Source organism: Rattus norvegicus, chromosome 1 (genome assembly GCF_036323735.1).
Source record: "Rattus norvegicus strain BN/NHsdMcwi chromosome 1, GRCr8, whole genome shotgun sequence".
NCBI lineage: Eukaryota > Metazoa > Chordata > Mammalia > Rodentia > Muridae > Rattus > Rattus norvegicus.
The window spans coordinates 187,325,401-187,339,077 of NC_086019.1; the positions used below are offsets into that span (position 1 = coordinate 187,325,401).

Consider the following 13,677-nt stretch of genomic DNA (forward strand, 5'->3'; position numbering starts at 1 on the left):
TTCTAGGCATTGCTAATCCATGCCAGTCCCATGAAACTTCTCAGTGGAGTTGTTACTCACGAGCATTCCATCCTACAGAAATTCCTCACTGCAAGATAGCACCTGGAGCTCCACAAACTGATAACGGTGGACGTTCACATATATAAACTCCTTCTCTATCCAGATCACAGCTGGGAGAAATCTGTGCTAGAAAAGCATTCATCTTTATCCAAATACTCCTTCTGATGCATACCAACCATCTGGCTCACTGAATTATTCTCAGTTCTGTCCTCCATTTTTCTTCCTAAACCCTTATGGTCATTTAGAGAGAACACACACACACACACACACACACACACACACACACACACACACACACACACACGGGATTGGGGGGAGGTTATCTAGGAAATCAACAACAAGAGAACAACAGGTTTTCTCCCCAGTAAAAACAGATGTTCTGACTTTAGTCTCATGGCTGCCACACCCTTACAGCTCTGTAATAGCTGCAGCTTCCCCTGGCATCTAGCAATAAAGACTTTCAAACAGAGTCAAAGGTCAGGACCAGAATTACTGTCCCAGTATGAATCACTACCACTCTATCCTGTTCATATTTTCCCAAACTTAATCCTGCAGCACCAGGCCATGTAGTACCAGCTAGAATCCTGGAATTAACAATTTTGACAGGTCATCTGTTGTGGGATGGGAGTCACCGACCCTGGGAAACAAAGACACATAGGAAAGACTCTGACTTTCAGGGTGCTCATCTAGCCAACACAAGCAGGTAAAGAGGCAGTTTGATGATAGAAAGGAGATGATGCCCATCTGAGACAGCAAGGATCTTCTAAGGGCACAGAGACCGAGTGAGGTGAAGAATGAGAGAGGTTATCTATCAGTTAGGTGTGGTAAGAGAAGCTTCGGGGGATTCCAGGAAGAGGATAACATGTAAGAAACATAGGCCTCCCATGGAAACCGAAAGTGGGCAAGTATGGCCAGAATATAAAACTAGGCAGAGAGGCTAAGGAGAAGCAGGGGCCACAAAACCCTAGTTTTCAAGACAGAAAGCTCTCAGAACTTTGCATAAAACCAGCAACTTTCCCTTGCCCCACACAATACAAAACCTGATAAATAAATAATGAAGACATTGTGGTATCCACCAAGTTTTGATTCTGCCATGCATACTACTAAGAACTCTGAAAGGAGTACAAGACTCATAAGAAATAATCACTTCTCATAATATTTCTTGTTCAAGCCATTAGGACTACTTGCCTTGATCCTTCACTTTCTCTAATTCTACAAGCAACAAAAACTAGGCATTTCTGGGTTTATGGGGCAGGGACTGAGTCTGGATAAATGATACTAAGATTATGCGATGGAGAGGGTTTTTTGTTTGTTTTTTTCTTTTTTTCTTTTTCTTTTCTTTCTTTTTTTTTTTAGAAACTCACTAACAAAACTTAGCAAAAAGTTGAGGGAAATGAAACATTGCAAAAAGCAAATTTAGAACACCCAAGAGGAAGTAAAAGTATTTTCCTACACATAAAAAAAGAAGTGTCTCACGTGCTTCAACCAAACCAAGCTCCCCTTAACTGCTAGGGGAGGAGGGAAAGAGCGAGAGCTGTGAAAAATCCATCTCTCTCTGTGCAGAATAAACAGCAAATTGGTTCAGCACAGCTATCTGCCCTGCAGACCTTGAAATATTTGTTCCAGATAGCACAGCACATGACAACAGCCTCCTGAAAGCTCTAAAAACCGCAATCATTCCTGATCTACAGCCTACTTCTTATCTACTGTCCCTCCTGTATTCTATCATTAAAAATATCAGTTTCTTGTCAAGCACTCACGCAGTCTCACAAAAATACCACATCCCAGGTGAGAAAAGGCATCCTTTTCTCTTTCCAAAACCTACCAGACCTCAAGAACTCGCGGCAAATTCCCCAAAGCCTGGATTTTGAGACTGCACTTCTCGATTCCTTCACAGAGGGGAGGGAGGCTGAACTTAACTGGGCAAGCCACACTCGACTAACACCCTTTGGATTCCTAGTGACCAGCAAGCTCTTCCCGGGGGGGGGGGGGGGGGGGGAGGCTGCAACAGCGGGTCGGCGGGGAGAGCCTGAGAACACCAGTCCCAAAGCTGAGCGCCTGGCACTGCGTGAGGCACACAAGTTTACGGAGTTTTCACACCAGGCAGCGAGCTCCGGCTGGCGGGGACAGGGAGGAGTGAAGACTCGCGTGGGTCTCCTAAGGGCGATGCTCCTCGGGGCAGGACAATGGGCAGCGCCCAAACCTCAACAGGGCGCAGACCCCCGCCCCACGGGGCCCAGGCCGGGCCGCGCCCGGCTCTCCCCGCTCCCCGGCTCCTCGCGCGCGGGACCGGCCCGCCCCCCCGCGCGTCTCCCGCCAGCGCGCCCCGCGCACTCGCCTGCCGACAGTCTGGTTGGCCAGCTGCTTCATGCGGTTGAATTGCTTCTTCATGGCGGCGGCGGTGGCGGCAGCGGCAGGCCGCGGGGCTCGGGACGAGGAGAGCTGGGGACCGTCTGGCGGGTCCTACCTACATCGCTTCCCGGCCCCGGAGGCGGTGACGGAGGCTACAATTCGACCCCGCCCTCGCGCGTCACTTCCAGCCCCGCCACCCGCCCCTAACACGAGTGGGGCCGAGCCGAGCCGAAAGAGGCCGAAACTAGAGAGGTGGAACAGGTGCGGACAGACCAAAAATGGGTGGAGTTAAGACGATCAGGGCGGGGACCAGGGAGGCCGCGCCGAGGTGGGTGGAGCCTAACCGAACAGGGCCGAAACCAGATAGGTGTAGCCGAGCTGGCCAACACCGGCCGAAACCAGAGAAGTCAGGCAGAGCAGGACGGGGTAGAGCTAGGCAAAGTTAGGGGTGGAGCCGAACCAATCGGTGAGCAAGGGGTGGAGTTGAGCCAATAGGAGACGAATGAGCGTGGCTTTGAGAGCTAGAGCGGAGAAGAGACCCGGCGGTTCTGAATTAGAGCCGAACAGGATGGGCAGAGCAGAGCCAAACTTAGCTACCTACTCTAGTGGTGACAATTAGAACGCGAGTGAGCCTCTCAGATCTTGGCCCGGTCCGGCAAGGCGGAACGCAGAGATGGGGCCTTGCCCAGCCGGACCGGGGAGTCCAGCCAGCAGGGGAAGGGAGTTATGAGGGGGAGGAGAGTCCGGCCAAGCCTAACCGAATAGGATGCCTAGTCAAGCAAGGGAGAACTGAAACGAACTGAGGTTAAGCTGAGCCGAGTGGACCTAACCTAGAGCGGTGCGTCTGACCAGGGTATATCCTAGTTGGGCAGGAGTGAGCTGAAGCAGATCTACAGGGTGAACCAGCTCCACGCCCTCAATACCTGAACCCCTTGCCCTCTTTCCTACCCAAAGAGCAAAGTATCAGGAGAGTGAGTGTCATGGAGGCCTGCGACTCCTTTTAGCAGGGAAAGGCTAAAAGAGTAGGGTCAATCAGATGAGGGCCACCTATGGAGTATACACCCGTGTCCGGCAGCCAAAGGAAACTGGCCTTCGCTAGGCCCCTGCACTGATGGGTCTCTGAGTTCCTGCTGCCTTAAATGACAAGGTTCTGATTCCCCGCCCTGCCCTGCAGGTACAGTGGAGCTGGGAAACTCAGTGGGACCATTTCTGTTTTGCTGAACCCTTTCTTCCAATTGAACCAAGCTAGTTTTATAACTTTCAGCCATGCTCTCCTGACTTGGCAGCCTTGGCTCCATATACATAACACTCCCCGTGTCCAGTGGGCTATGGCATCCTTCACAGTCTGTGTGATGGTTTAAAGTGTCAACTTGACAGGATCTAGAGTCACCTTAGAAACAAATCTCTGTGTCTGTCTGTGAAGTATTATCTACCTTGGGTTCATTGATATGGGAAGGCCCACCCTAAATGTGGGCCACAGCATTCATTCCGTGGTGGCCCCAGACCACAGAAAACTAGCTGAGCTGGGAGCTTTCATCTCCTTCTGCTTTCTGAATGTGGAGGCAATGTGGTCTCGCTGTGGGCAGGCTCCATAATGCCTATTGCAGTGCCTTCCCCATCCCTCCCTCCAACTGAAAGCTGGACTAAACCTTTCGTCCCTCGTCCCTCACTTGCTTCTGGTCCTGCATTTCCTTACAACAGAGAGCAAAGAAACTAATGCAAGGGACATCTTAAGCTCAAAGAACAAGAAGCTTAAAAATCTGTAACGATTACAACTCAAGTGGGGAGCCTCGAGTCAGGCAGAAAACTGCAAGTCATCAACATTAATTACAACAGGAAGTGTTGAAATAAGGCTTTGTTTTGTTTTTGTTTCGTTTGGGTTTTTCCGAGGAGTCTTATGTAGGCCTTAAAGGATGGCCTTAAATTTCTGATCCTCCTGCCTCCAGTGGCCAAATCCTAGAATTACAGGCTTGTGGCACCCCCATCCGACAAGATTTATTGAAGCAAGACAAACAGGACTTCAAAACCATTTGCTCAATCTGAGTCAGCCATTGAGTCACTACATTTAGATGCTACCATGAAACTAGACAGTGGTGACATAGGCCTGAAACCTAGCTACTCAGAGGCTGACCCAGAAGGATCACAAATTCCAGGTCAGTCCAGGCTACGGAGAGCAGTAAAAAACAATGCAAAACAGATGTTGTTATATTGGGGAGCACTGTACAAACTTCATTCAGTTGTGGTACCAATTATACATTAGCTTTCCAAGTGGATGACGTGGATTTTAATGTCAATTTGGTCACAACATGGACAGAGAAAGTTTTAAGACATGTGTCTAAAGCCCATCCTTGAGGAGTGTTGCTCAGACTTGGCTATGTAGAAGGAAGAGCTAGTAGGTGGAAAATGAAATCTAGCAACATAAAGAACTTAAACGGAACAGAAACCAGGGAACTGTCAACCATCGAATTCAGTTGTCAACCACAGGCATCCGGAAAACCTCCGTGACTCTGAACCAAAGGCAGAAGAGTTAGAAATCATGCTTCAGCCAAGTGGCTCAGGAATTGAAGTCACCAATCTCTAAACCTCAGACCGTGCTAAACACCGATCTAGAGAGCACAAGAGATGGCCTGTCAAGGAAAAGTGGTTGCTACCAACCTTCACCAACTGAATTCTCTCTCTGGGACCCACACGGTAGAAGCAGAAAACTGACTGCAGCAAGTTATTCTCTGACCACAGTGGCACATGTGCACCTACACACACACACACACACACACACACACACACACACACACACACAGAGGGGGGGGGCATTTAATTTTTCCAACTGGCATACCTACAAAAAGTAGAGTCAAGCCCCCAAATGGAAGAACTTGAAGACACAGTTGAAGATTTAAATAATTATTCCCTATACAAAGTAGCAGAGTTTGACACAAAAACATCTCAGCCTCCATTCAAAAGAAACGCAGTCGTAAATGTAGACCTTTGAAAGTACAGGCTTGTGTGATAGAGCAAAGTGATACAGTTAAAGAACGGAAATCTGAAAAGTTCAGAGCTTCCAAAGGAATTCAATAAATGCACCTAAGAAAACAAGAAAATCTATAGCATAGGATAAAAAAAAGATTCCTCACCTCCACAGAAGAAAGAACCACCTGAAGAAGATGGGACACCTTGGGGAACACCAGAGTGGAATGAGCCTTGGCTAACCCTAAAGTGCTAGACGTTGTCACAGAACTACAAGCCACTGTGTCTCAGCCAAATGTTAGAAAGACTTGCTCAAGGAGAAAGAGCAACGACAGTGAAAACTCCTGAACATAAAAAGCAGTGTCAGACACACCTGCTTCAGTCTTTGAAGAGAAGGGCAGGGGTTAATTTAAAAACCAGCAGAAACAAATAACTACATCACCTATTCACAGTTCTGTTTTTTTTTGTTTGTTTGTTTTTTTTTTTTTTTCTCGGAGCTGGGGACCAAACCCAGCGCCTTGCACTTGCTAGGCAAGTGCTCTACCACTGAGCTAAATCCCCAACCCCCACAGTTCTTTTCAGAGAAAATTCAAGAAGCAGCTCAGTTGGTAGAGTGCCTGCCAAGTATCCATAGGGCTCTGGGCCAACCCTTAGAGCTATATAAATTGGCTATAGTAATGCAGGTCTGTAATCTAACAATTGGAAGGTAGAAAGAAAAGGGTTGTAAATTCAGAGTTATTTTTGGTTATATGCAGAATCAGAGACCAGCCTGGGCTATATAAGACCCTTTCTCAAGAAAAAAAAAAGTCTCAAAACAGTAGAACAGATCAAAATTCAGCTGCAAGAAAAAGACAACGAGTGTCAGGGCAGGGAGGTGGGAAGGGGTGGGTGGTTGGGGAGGGGGAACGCCCTCATAGAAGAAGGGGGAGGGGGATGGAATAGGGATTATATGGTCAGGAAACTGGGAAAGGGGATAACATTTGAAGTGTAAATAAAAAAAAGCCAAGAAAAAAAAAAAAAGAAAAAGACAAGAGATTCAAACACATTCTGATGTTTTTCAAATAGAAAATGTTCAGTGTCTAGATATAGAAACTAAAAGGAAGAAAAGAACAATCATATGATTGCTCAAGTAATAAACTGCACTTACAAATGAGAACGAGGCTCTTATTGAGCAGCCTGGGTAACAGGAACGTAGTTCACCAGACACCAGATGTGAGCAGGGACCTCCCAGTCTCCTGAATCCAGCAACAGTGTGCTCACAGACATGGAATAATAAATAAGTAAAAACTTTAAAAAATAAAAAAGGAAGAATCACCAAATGTATGCTTGTGTGTCATAGCAGACTGAATGGACCGAAACAAGCACTCAGCACGAGGATGGTACCTAGAGTTTGGCCAATTGTGCTGACTTTTGTGCCTTGTTTTTAATTGTATGGACTTTATTTTTAAAATGTGCAAATGAAAACATCACGCACAAAGATTAATCAGACCCAAAGTTTACAACTTGATAAACTTTTCTACAGTTAGAATTGTCATTCCAAACAAAACTTGTGAATGTGTGCCACTCTAATGGCAGTAATGCTGGGTCAAAGAAGTGACTTGTTGCATTAGAAGCCCGTAGACAGCTTATAATCACGTTGGGTCGCCAGGGGACTCCAGAAAACATGAATGATTACCACTAAGTCACTGAAGGAGACACTGGTGGTAGTGACAGGAATACCTGTTGATTTTATTTTGGAGAAATTCAGGAGTTTTTGTGGGAGGGTCTTAGTCAAGGCAGTCTAAGTTGTTCTGGTGCCCTGAGTAGCCTGTCTGGTCCCTTCCAAGATAAAGCTAATTGTGGCTGAAGGGCCATTCAGAGAGGCAGATCGTTATGGCACCAACATCCAATACAGCTTGCTGTTGACATATTTATTACCTACTGACACCCACAGGGAGTGCCACATGGGGACACTAAGCCTGTGAACTGCTTCTCAGAGGACCACTTCAGGGAAAGATGTGTTAGTTCCCTGTGATGGTTAGTGTTAAATGCCAACTTGGCAGAATCTAGAGTTTTTAATGGGAGATGGGCTTCTGGGAATGCCTATAGATTATTCTCCTGATAATATTATTTGAGAGAGGAAGACCCGTGCACTAAGGGTCTAGCATTCTCTGGCTAGGATCCTGGAGTATATAAGTGGAGAAAGGGAGCTAAACCATAGCATGGACCCACTGCTCTCTTGCTTACCAGTTGTGGATTCAATCTGACCAGTAAGTCTCGTGATCCTGCCAGCAGGTCTTCCTTACCTACTGCCATGTCTTCCCTGCCACATATCCTTCTGGAACTGTGTGGTGGTCTTAACAAAAAAGACTCCCATAGGTTCATGTATTTGAATGCTTGGTTGATAGTGGGTGGAACAGTTCTGGTAAGGATTAAGAGGTGTGACCTTGTTGGAGAGGTGTCACTCGGGGTGGGCTGTGAGATTTCAAAACCCCACCTCTCTCTCACTCACTTTCCCCCCTCTTCCTCTTTCCTCCCCCTCTCCCTTCCCCCTCTCTCTATCATTTACTCTTTCTTCCTGTATCCCTTCTCCTCCAGCTGCCTCCAACTCTCTGGCTATATTATCCAAGCCTGCCTACATGCTGCCTTGTTCACCACTGTGATAGTCATGAACTAGCCCTCTGAAAATGTAAACAAGCCCCTGATGAAATGATTTCTTTTATAAACTGCCTTGGTCATGGCAACAATAGAAAAACAACTAAAACAAACTGTAAACCAAAATAAAGTATATTGTCCTTTAAGTTGTTTTTGTCAGGGTGTCTTATCATAACCCCTCGAGATTAGCTGCTTCAACATTTCAGAACTCCAGTCATTCCTTTTGCCATCTCCCCCTGAAGTATCAGCGGTTACTTGTGTCTCCAGTGAATGATAAGTAAAACAAAATATATGAACATATATATTGATTTTCTGTTTTCCTTTTTAAATAATTGAGTCAGTATGTAGCTTGGTTGGTAGATATTTTCCTAGAGTGCACAAAGCCCAGGGTTTGAGCCACAATAGTTTACAAATTGCATGTGGTTACATATACCTACAATCCCAGGGGTGGAGAAGTGTAGGATCAGAAGTTCAAGGTCATTGAATTAGAAGTTCAAGGTCATTTTTGCTACACAGTAAGTTAAAAGTCAGGTTTTATTATAGGAGAACTCATCTAAGATATTATTATTATTGTCATCGTCATCATCATCATCATATCGTCTTCATCATAGTCGTCATCATCATTAGTTGAAATGGAGTCTTACTATGGTATCCAAGCTGACCTCCAATATTAGGCTCAAAGGATCCTATTGCTCTATCTTCCCAAACAGGGGTGGACTACTATGATTGTGTGTGTGTGTGTGTGTGTGTGTGTGTGTGTGTGTGTGTGTGTGTGTGAGGGGTTCTGGGCTCAAACCCTTAACCTTGGAAAGGATGGGAAAGTATTTATCACTGGCCTATCTCCACAGAATTTTTCTTGGGTATGATTCAAACTTCATAAAGCTAGAGCTTATCCCTTCCTCTTTCCCAAACAGCAGACAAAATAGAACATAACCCTTCAATTTTATTTAGTGACCCATTATGAAATACCTATAAAGTACACTGCATATGAACAATTATGAAACAGATTTACTCATTTGAAAAACTGAACTCTCTCTGTAGTTACACTGTTTTCTCTTCTCCCACCTTCCCCTTTTGATGTCACCTAAACCTTTTTGCAGACTTTTATTACATTTGTTGTTTTTGAAACAGAGTTCAAGAAATTTTGTATCCCCCTAGCCCTAATTTACTGTCACAGTTACACTTTTTTCCATTCTATTCTTCACAACTCTCTCTTTCACAACTTTTCTCCCTTTTCTTGCTGAGAACCCCACCCAGGTGAGAGCTCAGAGCTACATCCCAAGTCACTTCCTAACATATCAAAGGCATTAATTAGCACAGGACCTGGCACAGTGTTGACTCCCTCACTAAAAGTTTGTTAGTGTTGAATGACACAAAGGGCGACAGAAAGTTAATACTTTAAACTTGCTTCTTTTGGATGGACTTTCTGCCCCTCAGCCCTGAGTTGACTGTATTTATAAAAAAAGTTCCTGGGGCTGGGGATTTAGCTCAGTGGTAGAGCGCTTGCCTAGGAAGCGCAAGACCCTGGGTTCGGTCCCCAGCTCCGGGGGAAAAAAAAAAAAAAAAAAAAGTTTCTGAGCAGCAAGAAGGCAAAAAGAAAACACAGAGCAACTAAGACTACATTTCCCAGAAAGCATTGCGGCGTCACCAGCATGTCCGGGCTTTCAAGAAACTTCCGGGTTGTGCAGGCGGAGCCTAAAGAATCTTCCAATGGCCTGACTGGACGAGGAACTTAATCTAACAAACGTCATGTCCCGGGCGCCAATCAGCTGAAAGGTGGGTGGGCGGCGCGGGGGCGGCGTCACTGAACAGCGCCCGCCTATCGCGCCTTATCCTTGCTGCTTTAGTCTGTGCCTGTTTCTTGCCTCTTTTCCCACTGCTCTTTTCCCCGTTTCCATGTCCCTGGTGGGTGCCACACCCCAGAACATCCCACGCACATGGCCACCGGCTCGAGGGAGTCCTCGTTTTCTTCCTGCGCGTCGAGCTGTGACTTTGACGACGAGGGAGTGCGCGGCACCTGCGAAGATGCTTCTCTCTGCAAGAGGTGCCTGGGGCGCTGGGTTTGGGATGGGCGCTAGTGTACCGAGCCTAGGTGGCTAGAGGGCCACTGTCCGAGGCATACGCTAGGACACTGGGAAGGAGCTGCCACACTCATCTGGAGCGGCCCTGGCTTCACACCTGGAAGTGCACGGAGCAGGGAGGAGTTCATTTAAGTCGTAATTACCGAGTGTGTGTGTGAACTAGGGGTACCACGACGGGGAGTAAGGCGCTGAACAAGCTTGCTGGATCTTGGCCTTCAGGAAAGGCACGATTTGTTGAAAATTACAACTACAGCTTTGCTGGGTTAGAAATGCAGCTTTGCTTGATAGGTTACATCCTGTTGAAATTGGTCATGATTCCTCACTGAGCACCTGAAACTCAAGTCTATGAGAGGTAGATTGCAGGTCCCGGCCCTGGCAATGTGTGTTTGTAGAATCAGTACTATACGTAGGCTACAGTACTTATGGAGTTGTTGTAGCAGTCATTTGGTCTTGTCAGAGATATCACAAGGCTTGTATGTCCTTCATTCCTGCAACAAAGTTATTGGAACATTTCATTGTGCTAGACCTTTGCTTTGAGCTAATCGGTAGGGTTCTGTTTCAGTGATCGCAAATACTTAAAGGAGCAAGACAGACATGATGTTGACATACTCAACTCACAGCCTAGTTGGGAGTAATAGTAAACTCATACTTTAGTGTTTGGATCTTGGAGATGCAGCAGTGTTTAGAGTTTGAAATTTATACAGGACTGTCTAAACTGGCAAGAAAAGCCTGAAACAAGGAAATAGGACGATGTTCAGAACAAGGGAAGAGTGTGGACTTTTGAAGGATTAGGACAATGCCCTAGAGATAGGCCTAGGCTGGGGGGCCAAAGAGGCATGATGGTGTAGGGAGTACAAATTTTGGGGTGAAGTGTTGCGCTTTTTGTAGGGTCTTAGAAACTAAGCATAGGGATTTAAACCATCAGTCCTGGAACCAGACTGCGCCCAGGCTGTATAAACTTGGCTAAGTTCCTAACTTTAAAACAAAAAAACGTGTGTGTGTGTGTGTGTGTGTGTGTGTGTGTGTGTGTGTGTGTAGTATAGCTGCATGCGTGTGTGGGTGGATGTACCTGTGGATGCCAGAGGAGGATGTTGTGTGTCCTGCTCTATCATTCTGTCTTGTTCCCTTGAGATAGGATCTCTCACCTTTTCAGCCAAACTGGTTAGGTGGGAGCAAACGTCAGCAGTCTCAGCAGTCTTCCTGCCCCTACCCCCATCTTGGGTTGCAGGTGTGTGAGCCATGCCCTTCTTTTTTCTCGTGCTGGGGATCCAACTCAGGCCTTCATGCTTGTGCAAAAAGTGTTCTTACCTACCGAGCCACCTCCCCAGTCCCTAACTTTTTTTTTTTTTTTGCCTTAGATTTCTTGTCTCTGAAGTAGGGATGGTGGGGCTAGGGAGAGAGATTAGTTGGCAAAGTGCTTGCTGTGCAAGCATTGTGGCCTGAGATCATATCTCCATCATCCATATAAGAAACTGCATGTGGCATGCCTGTAACCCCAGCCTGGGGTTGCAGAGAGCTGGAAACAAGGGGATCGATCCCTGGAGCTTACTGACCATCTGGCCTAGCTAAATTGACTCGTTCCGGGTTCAGTGAGAACCCTGGTCTCAAAAAATAAGGTGGAAAGTGATAGAGGAAGACACAACATGAATGTCAGGACTGAACTTGTGCATGCACAGCTGTGTACACCTGCACATGCAGGTGTGCACCTGTATATCACATAGTAAAAGTGTGTGTGAGAAAGAGACAGAGACAGACGGGGTGGGGGAGGGGATGGCCATCTAGTTTCTTAAGTGGTTTTGAAGATTCAGTGATACTGTCTGTATCAGTAGATCACTTAGAGTGGATGTTGTGACAGGGAGGTTGTGGTTTAAATTCAGAGCTTTTTGCACTGGATCGTTGTCTCTGAGAATCTGGTTTTGGGTTTTTCGTTTTGTTATTGTTAAGGTTTTGTTTTTGTTTGTTTTGTTTTTCGATATAGGGTTTCTCTGTGTAGCCCTGGCTGTTCTGGAACTTGCTTTGTAGACCAGGCTGGCCTACAATTCACAGAGATCTCTCTGCCTGTGCCTCCTGAGTGCTGGGATTAAAGGTGTGTGTGTGCCACCACCACCTGATATATGTATATTTGTGTGTCTCTGTGTGTGTGAGTGCACATTGTGTTGACAGGTCCTCTAGAGTTGGAGTTATGGGTAGTTGTGAACCAGCCAATGTATGTGCAGGGAATTGAACTTGGGGTTCAGTACTCAATCTTAACCATTAACCACTGAGCCATTTCTTCAGCCCCCATAAATTAATCGTTAAGCTATATTGAGGATTCGGTATCTCTTGGTTTCTATGATACTGTAATCAGCATCCTTGAACAAATTTTTTTCAAATCACATTTATCCCCTTTGTATATGTGTGTCAGCAGACAGCATAGGATGGGTCATTTCTCTCCTTTTACCCTGTTGGTCCTGGGTATTAAACTTAGATCATTACACTTGGTTGCAAATACCTTTTTCCTAAGCTGTCTTACCTGTGAGACCAACATCTTCACTGTATCACATAAAACTTTTCAATCTCATCAGAAGTTGTGATGTCACTAGATGCTTGCTTGTGGGGCATATGAACAAATTATTCTCCTGTGCCAAAGTCTTCTTCCCTTTCTTCTTTTAAAATGGGAATAATGGGCTGGAGAGATGGCTCAGTGGTTAAGAGCACTGACTGCTCTTCCAGAGGTCCTGAGTTCAAATCCCAGCAACCACATGGTGGCTTACAACCATCTGTAATGAGATCCGATGTCCTCTTCTGGTGTGTCTGAAGACAGCTACAGTGTGCTCATATAAAATGGGAATAATAAAGTTAAGCATACCTTTTGTATGTGAGGATTAAGTGTGATAATTGGTGCAAAGTTGTTACTAAGGATTCCTACAAAATGAAGTTGTCAATTTACTAGTAATAGTTTGGATTTCCTTCCCATCAGAGCATTATTTGGTTGAAGTTGCTGACCATGTAGTGGCCATGGGTCTGGCTGGTTCTTGACACCCTGAATTACCACATCAAATCTATAAGACAACATTTAAAAAAGTCAGTTGGCTCCCAGGGCACCCACAGTTCTGTCACTGTGTGTTGTTTGCCCCCTCCTTTGGTAGAGCCCTGGAACAGTGATGAGGTTGTCCGTGTTGGAGGTTGTGGTGAGGGTTGAGTGTGGAGTGTTTTCAGCAGTGGCTGTAGCAGATGCTTCAAACTGGTTATTATTGCCACTCTCACCCCTGAGGTCATCAAGCCATCAGAATCATGGCCTCTTTTGATATATCAGGTTTGTATTTTCTTGGTTCCTGATGTGTCACTGTTGGGAGATGGTGCCTTTGAAAACCGTTGAGGCCTTTCAAAAGGTTTAAAATATTTCTTTGTTTTCTTTTCCTTTTTTGGTGTATATATGTATTAATATCTGTGTGTTGGTAAGGTGTGTGTGTGTGTGTGTGTGTGTGTGTGTGTGTGTACATGATCCTGGGCACACTCAATTAGCAGCTGAAAAAGGATGTGTCCTTTATTATGCCTTGTTCTTTTGAGGCAAGATTTGCAGAACCTGGAGCTCTCATTTTTCAACTAG

At 45.8% G+C, this 13,677-nt stretch overlaps 2 protein-coding genes across 11 annotated transcripts in view; one reads left to right on the top strand and one right to left on the bottom strand.

The window, feature by feature from the left end:
- Positions 1-2,693, bottom strand: part of Arhgap17 (Rho GTPase activating protein 17) — an 89,419-nt gene extending 86,726 nt beyond the window's left edge. For 4 of the 9 annotated variants that reach the window (NM_022244.2, NM_001270694.1, NM_001270692.1 and 1 more), the window contains exon 1: positions 2,399-2,536. In NM_022244.2, the coding sequence (NP_071580.1) occupies positions 2,399-2,451 (53 nt within the window). In that variant the 5' untranslated portion in view covers positions 2,452-2,536. Of the gene's footprint in view, positions 1-2,398 lie in introns of all 9 variants that reach the window. The other 5 variants (XM_006230194.5, XM_063272630.1, XM_039089209.2 and 2 more) reach the window with 4 other exon arrangements.
- Positions 2,694-9,772: 7,079 nt separating this feature from the next.
- Lcmt1 (leucine carboxyl methyltransferase 1) overlaps positions 9,773-13,677 on the top strand; it is a 56,023-nt gene continuing 52,118 nt past the window's right edge. The window contains exon 1 of one of the 2 annotated variants that reach the window (XM_006230191.5): positions 9,773-10,051. In XM_006230191.5, the coding sequence (XP_006230253.1) occupies positions 9,945-10,051 (107 nt within the window). In that variant the 5' untranslated portion in view covers positions 9,773-9,944. The remainder of the gene's footprint in view (positions 10,052-13,677) is intronic. The other variant, NM_199405.3, reaches the window with a different exon arrangement.